General features: G+C 39.8%; 1 protein-coding gene across 1 annotated transcript in view; it reads left to right on the top strand.

Moving 5' to 3' along the window:
• LOC148162044 (gamma-taxilin-like) overlaps nt 1-9,669 on the top strand; it is a 50,434-nt gene extending 40,765 nt beyond the window's left edge. The window contains 5 exon segments of the mRNA XM_088020309.1: nt 786-860; nt 3,995-4,087; nt 6,209-6,304; nt 7,251-7,520; nt 7,522-9,669. Coding sequence (XP_087876435.1) covers nt 786-860; nt 3,995-4,087; nt 6,209-6,304; nt 7,251-7,520; nt 7,522-7,554 — 567 coding nt within the window. The 3' untranslated portion in view covers nt 7,555-9,669.
• Nucleotides 9,670-21,054: the final 11,385 nt, after the last annotated feature.

The raw sequence follows: 21,054 nt of genomic DNA, 5'->3' as shown, positions 1-21,054 counted from the left end.
AGCATGGACACCTTTAGTGCAGTGCAGTAGTGATACCTGGTGTACAACTGAAGGAACTATTGCCATTTCCAACCTGGAGTATAAAGAGTGTGTGTGTGTGTGTGTGTGTGTGTGTACACGTATGTATACATAAACGTGTACATACATACATTACATGTATTATACTTTCTGGTTGGTTTACAAACCTTATTTGTAATATATGTGATATTTTACTTCTGAAATTCAAAGACTGGATTTCACAACTGCTTACTCTACAACTTTTTACTATATAATTTTCTTAAAAACCTGGGTACAAAACTAGACCCTCCTCTTCCCCACTTTTTTTTTTAAAATGTAAGCAGAAACTGATACCTGTTTTCACTGCTTTGCTCTGTGTGTCCCCTTTCTACCTGCCTCATCTTATGTCTCTCTTGGAGTGGAAAGGCTTTCTAAACCACCTAGATAATGCCAAGGTTTCCAGTCCTGTTTTGTGCTTCTAAGTGTAGTTGCCTGATTTCGTTCACCTAAACATGACAATTTTAACCCTGAGTTTTATAAACCCTATTATGCCTCCAGGGTACTTTTTCTCCTTAAGCAGTTTAAAGATGCTTCCCACATTCCAAAGTATTAGCAGGTGGTGCAGATCAAAGATAGAAATACTTGGCAACTGATATAATGGGATGCTTGACCTGTGATTCTTGTGAAAATAATGAGAGGGAACACTAAACCTAAGTATCTGGTTATTTGACTTTCAGCCACATGTGTAATTGCTATTAGTATTTTGCCAGAATGTTTCTGTTTTCTAGTTATTAAAAGAAGCAACAGAATCGAGGTACAAATATGAAGAAATGAAACAGCAAGAAGTACAATTAAAACAGCAGGTAACTTGACAACAGAGGATAGTAGAATTTGTGAGTTGTTGTTCCCAGCCAATGCCAGCTAGAACTGAAAAATAGATCTCTTGACCTCCTGGAATGTTCCTCTTCATTTATGGTAACTAAGTCATCGTAAATTGACTAGGACTTTTCTCAAACTAGCACTGTGAGTCCTGTGTCTCAAAGAACTCCCTAGTCCCAAGCAAGTCTGGATGGCTGGTGAGCCTATTTTCAGTGTCCTCTTTCCAGTGTCCTAGATTATCTTCTCCAGGACCTTTTGAATTTTGTTCTATGGGGAAAATAAAACAGGCAGAAAATACATACCTTGTTGTATGTGTAGTCTTAAAAACCTGCATATGCTTACCAAATTCACTTTGCAGGTGAGTGTGTGTAGTGTGTGTGTACTTTCTAAAGGAGGAATTCAGATTCTTTGAGTTCATCCTTCTTATGTAGTTGCTTTATGTGGCATAAAGGAAGTAGATGCTGCATCATCACTTCAGGAAAAGGTCCAGGAAAGATGGTGCTTCCGTCTCTGAAAGATTACTAATATCTACCTAGTGCTTATAGACAATAACAATTAGGTATTTATCCATATAATTTATTCTTTTACTTAACCAAATTATATGTTGTTGAAAAAAATATCACGTACTTTTTAAAACTTTATTAAATGGTGTTTAACATAAGGACTCTCTTAATTAGTTCTAAAATACACTCATATATTAAGACTGGCACACACGTTCATGAGCAACTCTTCTGTGAGTGCTCTTTATCGCTTTGGGAACAGTTTTTAATGTGGTATGGGTGATAAAGCTAGTAGCCCCACTTACTGTGAAAATTGAAGAGGAATCAGATATGAGAAGACTTTTCTTCTTATGAAGCATAAGTTATGACTCTGCTTAGCATGCTTCCAGAAACTTCAAACCCTTCCTTATTAGTCCTATATACTCAGAAATCCATATAAAAGGCAGAGAGGATTGATGTGGAGAAGGTATACAATGTCTATATACAGCTTTGGAAGATGTTCTTTAATGTGGGATCATTGATAATTTCTCCAGTACCAGTCAGCAAAGGGCGTGTGATCAAGCGCCCAGGCAGCTCTGATTCTGTTGGGCTGTTCTTATTGCAACTTCTGTTGTCTGTACATCTGTGTCACTATGGGTCGTGTTATCTGGTCATTACTTTGTATCCTTTGCTGTCGCCTCTTCCTTGTCCCAGTCCTTAAATGTGGCTCTCCTTTCCAAGACTCAGTCTCACGTGTCAGTTTCCAGCATTTGTTGAGGATAGACTCACATTGGTGTGTGTTGACCATAAGGCAGGCATGTAAGTCCAGGGGTGTTGGTAGTTGCCACTTACTAACTACCCAGTTTGAGCCACCATTGAGCTCTTGGATGGGACAGTCTACCTGTTCCATCTTCAGTATATGCACACCATGCCCAGACTGCCATAACTTCTTATCTCCCTCAAGTGCCCAAACTGCTCCCTTTGTCTCCCTGAGCAGCACCATTGCTCTGACTGCAGGCCAGCACCTTCAGAAGCCCTGTCAGTGTGTGTCCCTCTACAGACTGCTCACAGTATTTTCCACTTCGCTCCTGAGTTTTGATTCAGCCTGGTCCTTGCCTTCCCTTTCTGTGGAAGTGAGTTGGTTATCTTATAATCATCTTGTCTACCGTGTTACCGGTAACACTCCCTTTAGTGTGTTTCTCCCTCCCATGTGCAGCAGAACTTGCTTTTTATTTGATTTGATTTGATTTGATTTGATTTGATTTTAATTTAATTTAATTTAATTATTTTATTTAATTATTTTTATTTTATTTTATTATTTAATTTAATTTTACTTATTTTAGTATTTTATTTTACTTATTTTATTTTATTTTATATGTATTTTATTTTATTTATATACTTTTATTTTATTTTAATGTTATGTTATGTTAGTCACCATACAGTACATCATTAGTTTTTGATGTAGTGATCCATGATTCATTGTTTGCGTATAACACCCAGTGCTCCGTGCAGAGCGTGCCCTCCTTAATACCGGTGATGGGTATTAAGGAGAACTTGCTTTTAAATGCTGTTTCCCATATGACCCATTCCATGTGATAACGGGGTGGACCGGTTCCATCATACCACATCTTATCCCTTCCCCATTGTGTTCAGGTGGTTTTATTAGTTCTCATACAGCACTGATGAAAATGGAAAGATATCATTTATATTATTTCTGGGCCTCTGATGGTTTTTTATTCTTTTCTAAACTTTTCTTGGGCAAACCACTATATTTCTCTGGTCCTCTTTCCTCATCCTGAACATAATATAATCATATATTAGTTACATACACTGTGTAACATGTACCATATATAATATGTATGTAATATTTGTATAAAATTAATTACCTTCATATTTGGAGACGGTCTTCAAAGGGCTCCCCCTGGCCTACATAAAACAATTCAGCCCATCCTGAGGCCTAGCTCAGCACTCACCTATGTGAGCTTTCTCTTCTGGCCACTATGCATGTTCCTCCCCTCTGCTGCAACTCCTTTTCTCAGGGGAAGAAAGAAGGGAGTCTGCATGCTGTATCCTTTGGGCTGCTTGGTTGGCATTGTCTTCCCAGCTACAATTTAAAAACTTCTTGAGGGTGGGCATTAAAAGAAAAATTGGTGTCTCTAACTTAATTTAGCTTTCCTTTTTCTCAACTACAGTCCCACTGAATTCTTTATCCTCCAACCAAGCCATTCTTCACCTTCTGTTATATTTTCCTGCCTACATTAAGGAAAGATTTAACCTTGGTATCAAACTAACAACTATGCAGGCTACTGATCTAAAAGAAAGATTTTCCCCCCCCAAGAAGTTCTTCAAATGTATGGACAGGGGGTAGTGCATAAAGCATTATAGTTATAGGAAGTTTATAGTTTCAGGAAATTTTTAGTTTTCATTATTGACATAATACAGCTAGTAAAGGCTTGACATTTCAGATATTTATAGTTAGATTAAATCAACAAGATTTCAGAAGTTTCAGAGCATTTCTTCTTCTTTGTAGCACTTATAACAAGTAACTAAGGTTTCACCATAGTACGTTCTTTTGCAAGTCTTTGGGATTGTAAATCGCTTATCTGGAACTCAGAATATTTGATACTTTTTTTCTGTAGCTTTCTCTTTATATGGATAAGTTTGAAGAATTCCAGACTACCATGGCAAAAAGCAATGAACTCTTTACAACCTTCAGGCAGGAAATGGAAAAGGTATTTACATGATTTTAAGTAGAATATTACCAATAAATTTATCTGAGGTCATTTTAAGCGTAATTAGTATTTGGATGAGTTTATATTGAACTGATATGATTTTAACTTTGTCTTTCCTGGTCTTCACCTGGCATACTCAGACATTTTGTCTTGAAATTACCCCAAGTTGCTCATGATCTTGATGCTGTCAAAATTCTATCATCGTTAAAAGTAATTCTTTTATTAAAGACAGCTTATTGTTAGAAGTAGATTTTGTTTTAAAAAAATCACTTCAGATGATCCCCACCCAGTTGTTTTCACAGAGCATTATTTATTCTTTTTTAAATCGAGGTCAAGGGAAGTTATGATATATTTTGGTTGAAATAGATGATTTCTGAGGATCTAGGTAAGCTGAATGTATTCTTGCTCTTTTAAATTTGATCTTTATACATACAATATATAGGGACAGATGTCCTTATAAAATTTTAAAATACTGTTAAAATTCAGGGTAGAAAAATGTTTGGGATCATTCCAGTTCAGAATGTGGGCTAAGTTACCTGCCTCTTCCCCAAATAAATAAACAGCCACCTTGGTTTGGAGCATGGACTTTGGAACTGGGTTCTGTTATTTGCATTGTGTAACTTCCATGGGGCAAACGGTTTAGCTTGGCATTTCCCCCTTTTAAAATTGGGATTTAAAAAGAAATGGTGGTCAGTAGAGGATAAGTAACAGTAAGGCTGACATTTTGTAGCCATCCAGTACATACCAGGCATGACTATTACTAGCTCTTACATGAGGTTGAGAGCATATGCTCGTTAGTCAGATTTCTTGGATTAATAGTCCTGGTCATCACTTACGGTAGACCTTGGACACGTTGTTTAACTTTTCTGTTCCTTCATTGTTAAGAATGGGAATAACAAAGCTAACTGCTGTGTTTCAAATGGTGCTTAGCCATGTTAAGTAGTCCAGTTACTACCTTCAGGTATTTTAACACCCAGTGGTGCCTAGAATTCAACAGGCAGCAGATTGGTTGTGCCTGCCAGTCCTTTCAGCTGGGTGCTGCAATGGAAGAGAAACTCCTCCACACAGAGAAAGTATTAGCGGACAGGGACTCCTCAGTTTGCTGCCATTCTGGAGAACTCACTGCAGTGGAACATATTCCTCTGTGCTAGTTGCTAATGCCTGTAGAGATCCCAGTTGGCAACACTGAACTTAGATCTTTCAGGAGCTCCTCCCACAGCTGTTGTCCTACTCTGCCTTGTGGGACTTCTCTGGTCAATTACCTATGGCATAGGGCGTTGGCTCTGGCTTATCCTAGTTTCCCTTAACAGTGCCTGATGCAGCTTCCCTACTTGGAACAGAGCTGATGTGCAGACCAACACTAAAGGAATATTGGAAAGATGGGTGATTGATGGGCATAGTTGAATCTAATTTTGAATTTCGGAGAATTGGGGTCCTGTAGCATTAATTTAAGATCACTCTTATTTTTACCCCCATTTTATCTTTAATAACAATCTTGAAATAGAATAGTCTTGTGAGTTGTGAGGATGGTTAAAGCTAAGGATTTAATAATTCCAGTATCATTTTCCTGATCACTTGCCTGAATTATGTGGCCTTTACTTCTGATACTTGATAGGGTTTTAGATTCTTAATCTCTTTGTGGACTAAGAATATCGCTCTTTCTGGAAATGTGATGAATTAGTTTAGTGTACTGTCTCTATAGAAAACTCGAGGTCATGGACGTTTTTTGATACAATTTAGGGAGAAGGTAGTCCCATTTCTTGCTACCTCTGGCTGGAATCAATGGCACTCCACTCTTAACTAAAAGAGTTCGGAGTGTGGTGGTATCTGAAGTTCCCATGTGCTGCTTCCTCTGAAATTGAGGAGATCAAGTTTGTTGTTCTTCTGATCATATGAAACTCCTACCTACTTTGGTTCCTGCTGCCGCCACTGTAGGGGTTTCTGCTATATTAGTTCTGCTAACAACAGTCAAACGTAGCTACTTTCAGCAAGACATGCACAGCTATCAGCTGGTTGAAGCAAGTGCACTAATGAGGGAGGGGAGGAACAATATAAGATATTTTCGTGGTGGGTCAGGGAATACAACTTAGAATTTAAATTTACAATTGTGTTGATTCACAGATGACAAAGAAAATTAAAAAACTGGAAAAAGAGATGATAATATGGCGTACCAAGTGGGAAAATAATAATAAAGTACTTCTGCAAATGGCTGAAGAGGTGAGAAGGCTTTACATGAATAACTTCATTTATTTCAGTAGTAAGGCAGGCTAACACTTCTAGAGGTTTCCTTACATGGTCTCTTGCCTGTAGTAAGTTAGGTTGTCTTAGGTGAGGGATCAAAATTATTTCCCCAACTTATTACCTCAGGGTTGTGTTATAGACACCTACAAAGTAAGTAGATTTTGCTTTCCTCTATAGCAAACCTAGCTTATAGAGACTAAGGCTTGTTAAACAGAATGCTGTGCCCACCCCTGCCCCCTGCTTTTGATTCGTTAGATCCGAAGTGTGGCCTGAAATTTTGCATCTCTAACAAGTGTCCAGCATATGTTCCTGTTGCTGTCTCAGGAGTCCACAAGTTGAGAATCCCAGCTTTTCCAGGAAGACAACTTTATTCAAATTGCCTATGGACAGAGAACAAACTTTTAACCCAACAACTTTTTAAGTTGATTTTGTATCTTGACTTACTTCCAAAGGCAGCAAAGTACTTTTTGCAAGGTTTGCTGTAAAGGAAGCTGAAGTATATTCCATTTGCTAAATTTCTCACTTTCATAAACTGGATAAGGAGTAGCTTATAACATTTCATGAGAGAAAGTATTAGGGTTAGAAAATGGTGGAAAGGAAGAAAAATCGAATAAGCATTTTAAATTAAAATCCTGAATTTTGTTAATACTTCATTAAGTTGACATAGATACTTGCAGTCAAAAAGTGGATTTTGGTTACTTTAAAGAGATATGAAAGAAGAGTATTTAACTTTTTGCATTGCTACAGAATAATTATAAATATTTTAAATATCATTATAGAGGGAGGTTCAACTGATGACAAAAGGTAGTTTACAGTATAGCACAGATTTCTTAATTTCCTTTTTTTTTTGTATGCAGTAATATAATTTCTATTTACATGTAGAATGGTTACATGAATTCTGCCCTTTTCTTTCCCCCCTCAGAAAGCCATCCGCGATAAAGAGTACAGGGCCTTTCAGATAAAACTGGAACGGTTAGAGAAGCTGTGTAGAGCTCTCCAAATGGAAAGAAATGAGCTCAGTGAGCAGGTGAAAGTCCTGAAACAGCAGGTCTCTGTCAATGCAGTGGATGTAGATTTAGCTGCACCTGTAATACGGTCCTGCACTGCTCTTGTTTCTCAGAATGAGTTGTCAAGTTCCTCTAGTAAAGCTCCAGGGGTCTGCCTGGATGCTGAGCTTGAGGGAGTGAATGAAACAAAACGCAGCTCCAAAGACCCTCTCTACATGATCTCTTCCAGGCACTGATTCAGTTGACTAACATGAAGTGTGATCACTGTATTGAGTGGTATTTTGTGTATAACTTTTCTGTGTTAGTTACTGTTGGTTTTGTGGTGAATGTTCTTAACTTTTTCTATTATATCTGTATTTTTCAAGAACTTTTGGACTGTGTGGTACAGGAGGCTGTTAAGCAGTCTTGCATTGTTTTAATGTATACACTTTCCAGAGCTGTATTGCACACCTGCCTTACCTTCCCCTTCCCTGGAATACATGTGTTCATTGCCTTATGCTTTTCACTTTGTGTATTCTTTTGCCTTAATCTTGCCCCTTGTGTAATTACCATAAGTAAATGGTTTCCCAATGTGGAAATTAATACTAATTTAAACTCTATAGTCCGTTGACACAAAAGAAAGAGAGACAGAAAGAGAGAGAGAGAAAGAAAGAGAAAGAGAAAGGAAGGGAGGGAAAGAAAATATAAAGATGATTAGTTTTGTCCGGTAGATCATTTAAATGCCATGTTAAAATGTCAAGTGTGGGGTATGAAATAAGCAAAGCAAATTTGGTATAGATTGTTTTTTTAATAATATTTTCATCACTTGCAAATTGAGATGACTGCAAGTTTGTGGTACAATATGTATACGAAGATGTCATTTGTAAAGAAAACAGCATAATGCGGGCAAGTGATCGGACAAACAGGTTTCATGCTTGAGTGACTAAAAATAGTTCTGCTTTGGTTTCAGCTTAGAACACATGTTTTAAGAAAAAAAAATGATTATGTAGTCCGCTGCATTTACAGTGGCAGAATTTCTGGAATTTGTAATTTTGTTCACTTTGTTATTTCAGTGTTCAAAAGCTAGTCTTATTTATGTGTTCCTGTCACATTTACGACGTAAAATGGGTTGAAAAGTGAAAATCACCTAGTAGGTAAGACAGTCTGGAGTGTGAGGTACTTGTAAACTTTCACCACTGACCATGATTAATTAATGGCTAGAGGGTGAAAGAAAAGAAATTTACATGAAATTTGACACTCTTAGTCCTCCAGGATGAGCAAAACCAAACAGCACCCCCCACAACTTTTTAAAAAGCCTCTGCATCAGGCTCCAAAGACCCACTACTTTGAGGGGAAATGAAAGTTATGTGTCACAAATATAATTTACCTTAAAAGTAATACTAATGATCATATTGCAGCAGAACCCTGCTGCATGTAAAGATCTTAACATCTTAACTAAGGTAGTTATGTGGCTCCCACACTTCCTTGTGGCACTTGTTTTGTGTGGAAGGTAAATCTTGGGCCGAAAACCATGTGGTTCAGAGCATGTGCTCTACTGTTTTGTGTTTAGTAGGTAAATGTTAGATAGTATTGTGTGAAATAATATAAGACATTGACAAGATCTGGATTCTGTTTGGGAAGCATTTGGTTTCCTTTCAGATTTTTTTCTCTGGTTAGCAAGAAAAAAGGAGCCCTTATGACAAGGATTCCCTTCCAAATGACTTTGTAGTATGTGCAGTAATACTATATTCTGGAACACAGGAGTTGTCAAACCATCTCTGTATTGGCTAGGCCTGCTTTCATACTACAACTGCTGAGTTGAGCAGATCTTAAATATTTACTGTCTGACCTTTGTCAGCCCTGTTTAAAAACCTTGTAGCTGGCCCAGGAAAAGTTTAAATGTTGCAATCAGTTAAATTGTTTGTTACACCACTCTGTGGAACCCTCTGGAGTTGTAAAGTCAGTAGTGTCAGTGGACTCCCAAGGTGTAGAAAAAAACATGGCTCTGCAAAAATAGGACATTTCATCTTCATGTGTGTAGGGAGTACATTTTGTGGTCATGAGACCAGTATTTTTAAATTATGTATTAACTGTCTTATCACACCTGCTTATCACAGTTCATCTCTCAGGTGTTAACAGAAATATCTACCTCTCAAACTGTAACTGAAAATAACCCAAAAAAGGATGCAGTGCTAAATAAACTGCTCTATTTTTACAGCTCACATCTTTCATGAAGATACAAAATTGATGAAGCAGCCATATTTTGCTTTTCAAAGACATTTTGTAGAGATTTTTCACTAATGTGAATCTGATTTTATCTACTCTGTTAAGGTTGAATAAATATGTGATGATTAATTTAACAGTGTCTGTGTATTCTTTATACTGAATGTGACTTAACTTGTAACATTCAAGCTCAAAGATAATTGTTCTAAATAGCTGTGGTCTTAAAACACAGCTAATTAATTATTGCACAATTAAATAAGCAAGGGGTGGAGGAGATTGCCTTCTAATGTTGGTAAAAACAATTTTATTCCAGCAGAGCACTGTAAGCACTCCCCCTCACCCCCATAAAGTAGGTGATTATAGATGATGTCTATGGTATCACTATGAATTTCTCTGGTCCTAGCAGACCTTACCGAGAGACACGTGTATATAGAATGTCTTTTTGTTGAACTAGTTGTTGATAATAAAAGGCGCAGTTGATCTGATAAAAGGCGCAGTTGATCTGATCCTATATAAGCAAGTTAAGTGAGTGAGTATTTTCTAGTTGAATAACCCGGGAGAAAGCTAATAATTGAGTACCCTGTTCAGGTACAAGTTAAAAAATAAAAAGTCAAGAATAACATCATAGAAAATGCCAGGAGTCTGGCCCTGCACTGAAACAACCAATTTTGAAAACTTTATGTCAAAGAATGTTATCTAGTAAGTGCAAAGGTAATCTATAAAATAGAAAAAAATTCTAAATCACATATCTGATCAGGGTATACCATTCAGAAGATACAAAGAACAAAAAGACAATTAAAAACTAGGTAGAAGGACTTGTATAGGTATTTCCCATATGTAAGACCCTATGTAATCATTAGTTAACCATATGAAATGAAGCTCAACATTAGTAATCTTTAGTGACATGCAAACCAGTATCATGAGACACCAGTTCATATTCACTAGGCCAAATAACAGTAGTAAACACTAGGCAAAATGAGAGAATGTGGAGAAATCAGAACTCTTGTTAATTGCTTAGGGGAATGTAAAATGGTGCAAATGCGGTGCAAAAGAGTTTGGCTGCTCCTCAAACAGATGGGAAGTGAGTGACATCCCAAGATGGCAATATAGGTCATTCTCAGTTTCACCCCCCTCTCACAAGAACCACCAACAGCTGTTCATGGACAAGACACCACTGACAGAATCCTAGAATATGCAGGTGAGGCTGGGGCAACCCTCCGCACCTCAAGAGACCAAGACAGACTGCCTTAGAAGGGTCAGAGGAAAGGCTACATGCTGATCTCATTGCCCCTCCCCCAGGCCAGTGCAGCACCATGAGGAGAGGTCTCCCTGAGTCTATGGTTCCTCCAGTGGGAAGAAAGAACCCAGGGTGGACAACCAGCCCCATCCCTCTCCCTGCCGCCCTCATGTGGGTCACTTTGTGGGAGCCACTACCCTGACCTCATCTCATGGAGAGTGCAGGGGAGTCCGCAGGGCCCAGCCACGGGGAATCTGACTGTGATGGAGAAGGGAGAGGGGCTCGCAGGGATCTTGGCTGACTGAGTGCATACCTGTAGTGCCCAAGTAATATTCCCAACTGGTGGTTTTGCTCATCTGCAGAGCCAGGTTGGGGGAGGGTTCTAATCAGGGAGCTTGGCAGGGGCAGGTCTGTGACATGGATCCTTAAGTGAGTTTTGCCAGCCATAAAGCCTGGTTGGCCCTGTGCAGTAAAGGTGCTGAATCACCACCCCAACCTGTTGTGGAGAGTGCCTTCCAGTCCCATCTGACATGCAGGGCGGCTGGCATCTCCTGGAAGCTGTGTGGCCTAGTGGCACTTGAACTCAGAAGCTGAGAGGTAGTACCAATAATTTGCAGAACAGAGTCAGTGGCTCGCCTCAGCCAGGGGAATTGGGATGCCACGTGGCTTGAGTTAAGGCAATAAATGAAGAGATCTACAGGCTTTAGAACTGCTCCCCCAACAGTGCGTGGGGAGGTAAGCTATTTTGTAGTGCCACTCATCAGTGAATACAGACTTCATTCAGCCTGTCCTACAAGGAAACCTAATGACAGCATGTGGGAAGCTGTGTAGCCCAGTCAACAGCCATATGTACAGTAGCACTTGAAAAGAGAGCAGAACCTGTGGTCTCACCCAAATACAGAGCAAAACTGGTGGCCTCCCCGGACCAGGAAATTGCATACTCCAGGCCTCATTTGGACCCTCTAACAATGAGCTGTACAGGACATGGGTTCCCCCCTGCTGCCCTGCTATGTCATGGCAGCTAATTCATAGTCCCACTGAGTATAGTACCCAGTCCTGGCCATAGAAGCCGTGCCACAGAATCCAGGCAATGCAGAATCTATCCTACAGCCTCACTTGTGTAGGGAACCAAGCCACTAGTCCTACCCAACTGTTGTCAATTAGAGACACACCCCACATTCGTGTCCCCATGTCTATCCCAAAAATATGCTCTAAGAGTAGGCCCCACCTGCCCGAAGACTTTACCAGCAGACATGTCCAGAAACTCAGCTGATATGATGAACCATCTCTGGCAAAGTAAACCTGTAAAGTCTGGAAGAGGAACCACATTACTAAAATGCACAGATATCAAAGATCATAAGAAATGAGGTAAACATGGTATCAATACGTTTCAAAGGAAAATAATACAGCTCCAATAACTGACCTTAAAGAAGTGGAGATCACGGCACCTGGGTGGCTCAGTTGGTTAAGCGTCTGCCTTTGGCTCAGGTCATGATCCCAGGGTCCTGGGATAGAAAGAAAGGAAAGAAAAAGAAAGAAAGAAAAGGAAAGAAAAAGAAAAGAAAGGAAAGAAAAAAGAAAGGAAGAAAGAAAGAAGAAAGGAAAGAAAGAAGAAAGGAAAGAAAAAGAAAAGAAAGAAAAAGAAAAGAAAAAAAGAAAGAAAGAAAAGAAAGAGAAAGAAGAAAGAAAGAAGAAAAAAAAATGAAAGAAAGAATGAAAGAAAAAAAAGGAAAGAAAGAAAAAAAAAGAAGAAAAGAAAGAGAAAAAAAGGAAAAGAAAGAAAAATCAGGTAAACATGGTCAATAAGTTTCAAAGGAAAATAATACAGCTCCAATAACTGAACTTAAAGAAATGGAGATCAGGGCACCTGGGTGGCTCAGTTGGTTAAGCGTCTGCCTTTGGCTCAGGTCATGATCCCAGGGTCCTGGGATAGAAAGAAAGGAAAGAAAAAGAAAGAAAGAAAAGGAAAGAAAAAGAAAAGAAAGGAAAGAAAAAGAAGAAAGAAAGAAGAAAGGAAAGAGAAAGAAAAGAAAGAAAAAGAAAAGAAAAAGAAAAAGAAAGAAAAAAAAAGAAAGAAAGAAAGAAAGAAAGAAAGAAAGAAAGAAAGAAAGAAAGAAAAAGAAGAAAGGAAGAAAGAAAGAAGAAAGAAAAAAAATGAAAGAAAGAATGAAAGAAAAAAAGGAAAGAAAGAAAAAGAAAAAAAAAGAAAAGAAAGAAAAAAAGGAAAAGAAAGAAAAATCAGGTAAACATGGTATCAATAAGTTTCAAAGGAAAATAATACAGCTCCAATAACTGAACTTAAAGAAATGGAGATCAGGACACCTGGGTGGCTCAGTCACTAAGTGTCTGCCTTCAGGTCAGGTCATGATCCTAGGGTCCTGGGATCGAGCCCGGCATCAGGCTCCCTGCTCAGTGCAGAGCCTGCTTCTCCCTCTCCCTCTGCTCTTCCCTCTGCTTGTGCTCTTCTATCTCTCTGTCAAATAAATAAATAAAATCTTAAAAAAAAAAGAAATGGAGATTAGTGAAGTCAAAGAATTCAGAATAATCCTCTTAAGGAAGGTTCGAGTTACATGTTGACAACTAAATGAAATTAGGAAAACAATGCATGAACAAAATTAGAAATTTGCAAAGGAAATAGTAACCATCAAAAAAATCAATAGAGGGCGCCCAGGTGGCTCAGTCGTTGAGCATCTGCCTTCCGCTCAGGTCATGATGCCAGGGTCCTAGGATCGAGTCCTGCGTCAGGCTCCCTGCTCAGCAGGGGGAGTCTGCTTCTCCCTCTGCTGCTCCCCCTGCTCATGCTCTCTCTGTCTGTATCTCTCTCTCTGTGTCACATAAAGAAAATCTTAAAAAAAAAAAAAAAAACAAAACAGAAATCCTAATTGAAAAATACAATAGCCCAACTGAAGAATTCAGTAGGCTTTCAAAATCAGACTCAAGCATGCAGAAGAAAGAGTAAGTGACCTGGGAAAATAGACATTTAAAATGCTTCCCAGTAAGGGGAGTGAAAAAGAAAAGAAAACATGAAAAAGAGTGAAGAAAGACTATGGGACATATAGGACACAATGTGCATTATGGGAATTCAAGAAGGAAAACAGAAACACAAAGGGACAGAGTATATTCAAAGTGATAATGACTGCAAACTTCCTGAGCCTGGGGAGAGAAATGGACATCCAGATGCATGAGGCCCGAATAGGGTTACACAGAGTCACAAATAATTGAATTGTCACAAGTCAAAGACAAAAAGAAGGACTTCTGGGAAAATGGTGGAGTAGGAGGCTCCTAACCTCACCTCATCCCACAGATACACCTAGATAACACCCACATCAGAGCAAATAACCCAGAAATGGGTCCACAGGACTGTCCATAGGAGCGAGGGACTCCATGGGTTTCAAGAGGGAAGAGGACCACACCCCCATACACCCGGACATGGGGGACCCTAATGGGGTCAGCTCAGCTCTGGGGAAGCTGGAGGGTGAGAGTGAACTGTGTCCCTGCCCTTAAAAAGGCAGTCCAACAAAGAGCGCAACTGAGATATGGCACAGAAACAACAGTTTGAAAAGTACATGGGGTATACGGGTATACGGGAAGGAGATTTGTTTACTAATCTCAGATCATGCCCTGGAGGGACAGGGATCTTTGGGGGACTCCTCCAAGAACAAAAGAGCTGGAGGGCACCATTTCAGTCCCCTGCCCTGGACACTCAGACATCTTTAAGAGCCAGCAGAGCATGAACAGTCAGCACCTAGCTTGCTAACAGCCCACCCTGCCCCCACAGTCTCCCGCAGACCTGCACCCTCCAACCTTCCCCCAGCAGTTCTCCAAAGCAGCTGCAGTTTGCCTCCCACAGGAAACCTGTGCAAACCTTGCTAATGCCAGGCACCCCAGCCCTGCATTGTCCTGTAGACTTGTCCCCTTGGCCAGAATCCTACTCCAAAGAGGTGCCACAAGTGTGGCAGGATGCAAGCAGCCCCCATAGGGACCAGCACCACTCTGGTGTGACCCCTGCCCCAGAAACAGATAACATCTGTCAGACTGCAGTCCTAGCAGTGGGCTGGGGGCAGGGTGCCCCCAACACCATGGAAATGCCACCACCCATGGAAAGCTCATCAGAGACATCACAGGGAGAGGGCCTTGCAGTTCAGTCTGACTGTAACATTGGAAAATACCTGGACTGACCTAGCTCAAGCCCAAATCGGCCCCAGACTGGCCCACTACCAACACCATGACCAAACCCTGCCCACAACAGGCCAAGACAGCCATTGCAGATGACTGGAGGGAAGGCAGACACAACTCAATCATAATAGTAAGAGGAACACAAAACACATAGCAGATACCCTGGAAGCCCCAGGTCCTGGTGAACAGGGTTAGGGTTAGGGTTAGGGCACTACAGGACCTCATCTTCATAAGGTGACTATTTTAAAGAGCAGGAGACGCAGCTGGCCTTCCTAACACACAGAAACACACATAGAAAAATGAGGACATAGAGGAATACATCCCAAAAGGAGGAACAAGGCAAAATCACAGTAAGAGAGCTAAATGAAACAGAAATAAGTAATACACTGAGAGAGAATTTGAAGTAAAGGTCAAAGATCTCTAGACTTGAGAAAAGAGTGGAGGATTTCAGTGAGACCCTCAACAAAGGGAGAGAAAACATTAAAAAGAACCAATCTCTGGTGAAGAACTCAAGAACTGAAATTAAAAATACACTACAGGGAATAAACAGTATACCAGAGGAAGCAGAAAAATGAATCAGTGAGCTAGCTGCAGGGCAGAGTAATGGAAAGCAACCAAACTGAACAGGAGAAAGAAAAACAGTATAATAAAAATTGAAAATAGCTTTGGGGCTTCTGGGTGGGTCAGTGAGTTGAGCATTGACTCTTGATTTTGGCTCAGGTAACGATCTCAGGGTAAGGAGATCAAGCCCCGCATCTGGCTTCCTGCTCGCGGGGAGCCTCCTTCTCTCCCTCTCCCTCTGCCTCATGCCACCACCCTCAAATAAATAAAGACATCTTTAAAAAAATGAGAATGGGGGCACCTGAGTGGCTTAGTCGTTAAGCGTCTGCCTTCGGCTCAGGTCATGATCCCAAGGGGATCACGCTCCCCTGCTTGTGCTCTCTCTCTCCCTCTCTCATAACTAACTAACTAACTAACTAATAAATAAATAAATAAAACCTTAAAAAAAAAAGATTTTAAGAAACATTTTAAGAATCCCAGAGAAGAAAGAGAAAGGTGGGAAGAAAATTTATTTGAAAAAATAATAGCTGAAAACGTCCCAAATCTGAAGAAGGAAAACAGACATCCGGATCCAGGAGGCACAGAAAACTCCCATCAAAATCAACCCAAGGACGGCTGCACATAATTATATTTGTTGGATTGTACACATTCTTTGCAAGTGCACCATGGAGCATTCCCCAGAACAGATCACAGAGTAGCCCACAAAAGAATTCTCAACAAGTTTTTGAAAAGTCCAAGTCATATATAATTACACATAGTAATTAAAATGACAAAAAGTAGTGATAAGGAGAAAAATTTTAAAACAACAAGACAAAAGAAGACTTACATTCAAGGAGAACTTCTAAGGGCTTTAAGCTCATTTTTCAGCAGTAGCATGGCAAGCCAGACAGGAGTGGCATGATGTGTTCAAAGTGCTGAAAGCAAAAAAACCTGAAGCCAAGACTACTGTATCCAGCAAGGTCATCATTTGGATAGAAGGAGAGAGAAAAAGAGTTTCAAGGACAAATAAAAGTTAAAGGAATTCATCACCATCCACTCGGCTTTACAACAAATATTTAAAGGGACTCTGTGTGTGGAAAGGAAAGACCAGAAGCAGGAATAAAAAAGAAGTAGGAAGCACAAAAGCTGTAAAATTAAGTATATCTGTAAGTATACACAAGGGATTCACAAAATAAGAGAACGTAAAGTATGACTTCATGTACCTAAATTGTTGGGGGAAAGGAGTAAAACTAGTGATTTTAGAATGGGTTCATATTTAAGTGGCCATCAATTAAATACAGACTTCTATATGCAAAATGTTATACATAAACCTAATGGTAACCACAAATATGCTTGCACCGATAATAGATATGCAAAGATAAAGAAAAAGTAATCCAAATATATCAATAGAGAAAACCTGCAAACCCCGAGAGAACTAGAGAAGAAAGAAACAAAGAACTGCAAAAACAACCATAAAACAAGTAACAAAATGGAAGTACATACGTACCAATAATTAATTTGCATCTAAATGAGTTAAACACTCCAATTGATGTAGGAAAGACATTATGGTTCAAAGCCAAGAACCAAGAAAGAATTCTTGAGACGTCTTTGGTGCAAAAATGTGATTTTATTAAAGCACAGGGATGGGACACATCGGCAGAAAGAACTGCACCAGGGTCATGAGGAGTGGTCCATTATATACTTTCAAGTTGGGAGGGGGTTAGGGATAGCACAAGTCTCTAGGGAATTTTGGAAGCAAGGTTTCCAGGACCTTGAGGGGGCTAGCTATTGTTGGGAAAAGATCATTTATTACCGTCCAGTAAAACCTGAGTCGAGACCCTTCAGATGTGTATCAGTGGGTCATACGCTTGGGGGATGATTGGCAACACCTATCTTGGAGGGGGGCAGTTGGAGATAAAGGAAGTTTCCAAAGCAATTTTTATATGTTAAAGTAGACTTAGAGGATCCTGGTGGGGCTAGGGGGAGGGGGTCAGGCTACGATTGTCTTTGGCCCTTAGCAAAGCATCAACATCGAGGCACTTCAGTCCCTAGAGGAAGGTCACTTTGCCTGTTTCAAGGACTGGTCAAAGGGCTGTAGGTAGTAAGGAAATTTAATATTTTTTCTTCTGCCTTTGTTTCCCACATCACACTCAAATGACATAGAGTGTCAGAATGGATAAAGAAACAAGACCCATCTATAATGCTGCTCTCAAGACACCATTTTAGACCTAAAGTCATCTGCAGATAGAAAGAGTGAGGGGGTGCAGAAACATTTACCATGCAAATGGAAGTGAAAAGAACTTCAGGGTAGCAATATCTATATAAACAAAATAGATTTAAAAAACAAAACAAACAACGTTTTTGTTTGTTTGTTTTTAAGATCTACTTATTTATTTGAGAGGAACAGCGTGAGAGAGAGAGAGAGAGAGCGAGATCACGAGCAAGGGGAAGGGGTAGAGGGAGAAGCGGACTCCCCGCTGAGCAGGGAGCCAGATGCTGGACTCAATCTCAGGACTCTGGGATCACGACCTGAGCCAAAGGCAGATGCTTAACTGGCTGAGCCCAACAAAATAGATTTAGAACAAAGCCTGTAACAAGAGAAAAATAAGGACACTACATAATCATAAAGGGAACAATCCAACAGATATATAACAATTATAAATACTTATGCACCCAAAATGGGAGCACCCAAATACATTAAGCAACTTATAGCAAATATAAAGGAAATAATGGGTAGTAACACAATAATAGCAGGGGACGTTAACACACCACTTACATCAATGGAGAGATCATCCAAACAGAAAACCATAAGAAAACAGTAGCATTAAATGACACATTTGACCAGATGGGTCTAACAAAATGTGTTCAGATCACTCCAACCGAAAACAACAGAGTACACATTCTTTTCAAGTGCACATGGAGCAATCCCCAGAACAGATCACATATTAGCCCACAAAAGAAGTCTCAAGTTTTTGCAAAGTCCAAGTCATATTGTGCATCTCTTCTGACCACAGTGGTATGAAATGAGAAGTCAACCACAAGAAAAAATCTGGAAAGGACATAAATACATGGAGGTTAAATACCATGCTACTGAACAATCAATGGGTCAACCAAGAAGTCAAAGAGGAAATTAAAAAAAAGGACATGGAGACTATCAAAAATGAAAATGCAATGGTCCAAAACGTTTGGGATGTGTCAAAAGTGGTCCTAGAGTCCATAGTCTTCTTTCTTTTCTTCTTCTTTCTTTCTTCTTCTTCTACTTCTCCTTCTCATTCTTTCCCTTCTCCTCCTCTTCCTCCTTCACCTTCTCCTTCTCCTTTTCCTTCTCTCCTCCTCCTTCTCCTTTCTTCTCCTTCCTTCTCCTTCTCCTTTCTTCTCCTTACTTCTCCTTCTCCCTTCTCCTTCTCCCCTTCCCCCTCCCCCTCCTCCTCCTCCTCCTCCTCCTCCTCCTTCTTCTTCCTTCCTTCCTTTTTAATATAATGTATTATTTGTTTCAGAGATACAGATCTGTGATTCATCAGTCTTACACAATTCACAGCATCACCACAGCACCTATCCTCCCCAATGTCTATCACCCAGCCAACCCATCCCTCCCACCCCCCACCACTCCAGCAACACTCAGTTTTTAGACTATGGACCCTGAGAAACAAACTGAGGGTTCTAGAGGACAAGGGGTGGGGGGATGGGTTAGCCTGGTGATGAGTATTAAAGAGGGCACATACTGCACGGAGCCTGGGTGTTATATGCAAACAAGGAATCATGGAACACTACATCAAACACTGATGATGTAATGTATGGTGATTAACATAACATAATAATAATAATTTAAAAAGTGGTCCTAATAGGGAAGTTGATAGAAATACAGGTCTACCTCAAGGAGCAAGAACACTTCTAATAAACAAACTAACCTTATACTTGAAGGAGGTAGAACAGAGAAGAGAAAACAAAACCCAGAGCCAGAAGAATAAAGGAAATAATGGTTAGAGAAGAAAACAAAATAGCAACTCAAATACAATAGAATGCATCAATGAAATCAGTAGGTCGTTCTTTGAAAAGATCAACAAAATCAGTAGACCTCTAGTTAAGAGTAATCAGTGAGAGAGACAGAAAGAGGGAATAAGGGAGGGGAGCCAGAGAAGGACAGGGAGAGAGAGAGAGAAAATCTCAAATTCAGAAATGAGAGAGGACAAATAACTGATACCACAGAAATACAAAGGGTGATAAGAGAATATTTTGAAAAAATTATATGCCAAAAGTGAGACAACTTAGAAGAAATGGATAAATTCCAAGAAACATAAAACCTTCCAAAACTGAAGCAGGAAGAAAATTTGAAGAGGCCAATTCACCAGCAAAGAAATTGAATCAGTCAAAAAACTACCACCACCACCACCACCACCACCACCACCACCAACAACAACAACAACAACAGCAAAACATACCAACAAGCAAAAGTCCAGGAACAGATGGCCTCACAGGCTATTTCTACCCAGCACTTAAAGAAGAATTAATACCTATTCCTCTCAAACTATTCCGCAAGAGAAGAGGATGGAAATCTTACAAATTAATCATATGAGGCCGGCATCACTCTAATTCCAAAATGAGATAAAAACAAAACAAAACAAAACAAAAAACCCTCCCCCAAAAGAGACTACAGGTCAGTATCTCTAGGTAACCTAGATGCAAAATATCTAGATAACCTAGATACAAAAATCCTCAACACAATATTGGCAAACCAAGTCCAGCAATATATTTAAAATGTCATTTATCTCAAATAACACGGATTTGTTCCTGGGATCAAAGGGTGCAAGGGTGGTTCAGTATTTGTAAATCAATCACTGTGACGCATCACAATAACACAAAAGGGTGAGAAAATCACATGATCATTTCAGTAAGTGCAGACAGAGCATTTGACAAAGTACAACATGCGTTCATGATAAGATAAGTCAACAAGGTAGGGTTAGAGGGAACATTCCTCAGCATATATTAAAAATCCCACAGCTAACATTATCCTCAGTAGAAAAACAACAACAACAACAACAACAAAACAAAACAAACAAAAACGGAGAGTTTTCCGCTAAGATCAGGAAGACGACAAGAATGTCCACTCTCACTAGAAAATGATTAGCAGGGACGCCTAGGTGGCTCACTCGTTAAGTGTCTGCCTTTGGCTCAGGTCTTGATCCCAGCGTCCTGGGATCGAGCCCCGCATTGAGCCCTGCATGGGTCTCCCTGCTCCGCTGGAAGCCCGCTTCTCCCTCTCCCACTCCCCCTGCTTGTGTTCCCTCTCTCGCTGTGTCTCTCTCTCTCTGTCAAATAAACACATAAAATCTTTTAAAAAGAAAAAGATTAGTAAATAAAGCCTAAAACCAGCAGAAGAAGGGAAATAATAGAGATTGGAGCCAAAATAAACGATATAGAAACAACAACAACAACAACAAAACCAGTACAGATCAACAAAACTAAGAACTGGTTCTTAGAAAGAATGAATAAAATTGATAAGCCCCTAGCCAGACTTATCAACAGAAGAGAGAAAGGAGCCAAATAGATAAAATCACAAATGAAAG

Source organism: Eumetopias jubatus, unplaced genomic scaffold (assembly GCF_037043125.1).
Source record: "Eumetopias jubatus isolate StellerSeaLion01/CBP00866 unplaced genomic scaffold, mEumJub1_p1.0 scaffold_23, whole genome shotgun sequence".
Classification (NCBI taxonomy): domain Eukaryota; kingdom Metazoa; phylum Chordata; class Mammalia; order Carnivora; family Otariidae; genus Eumetopias; species Eumetopias jubatus.
Note: the sequence above shows the minus strand (reverse complement) of the source record. Positions and strands in the feature narration are given on the sequence as shown.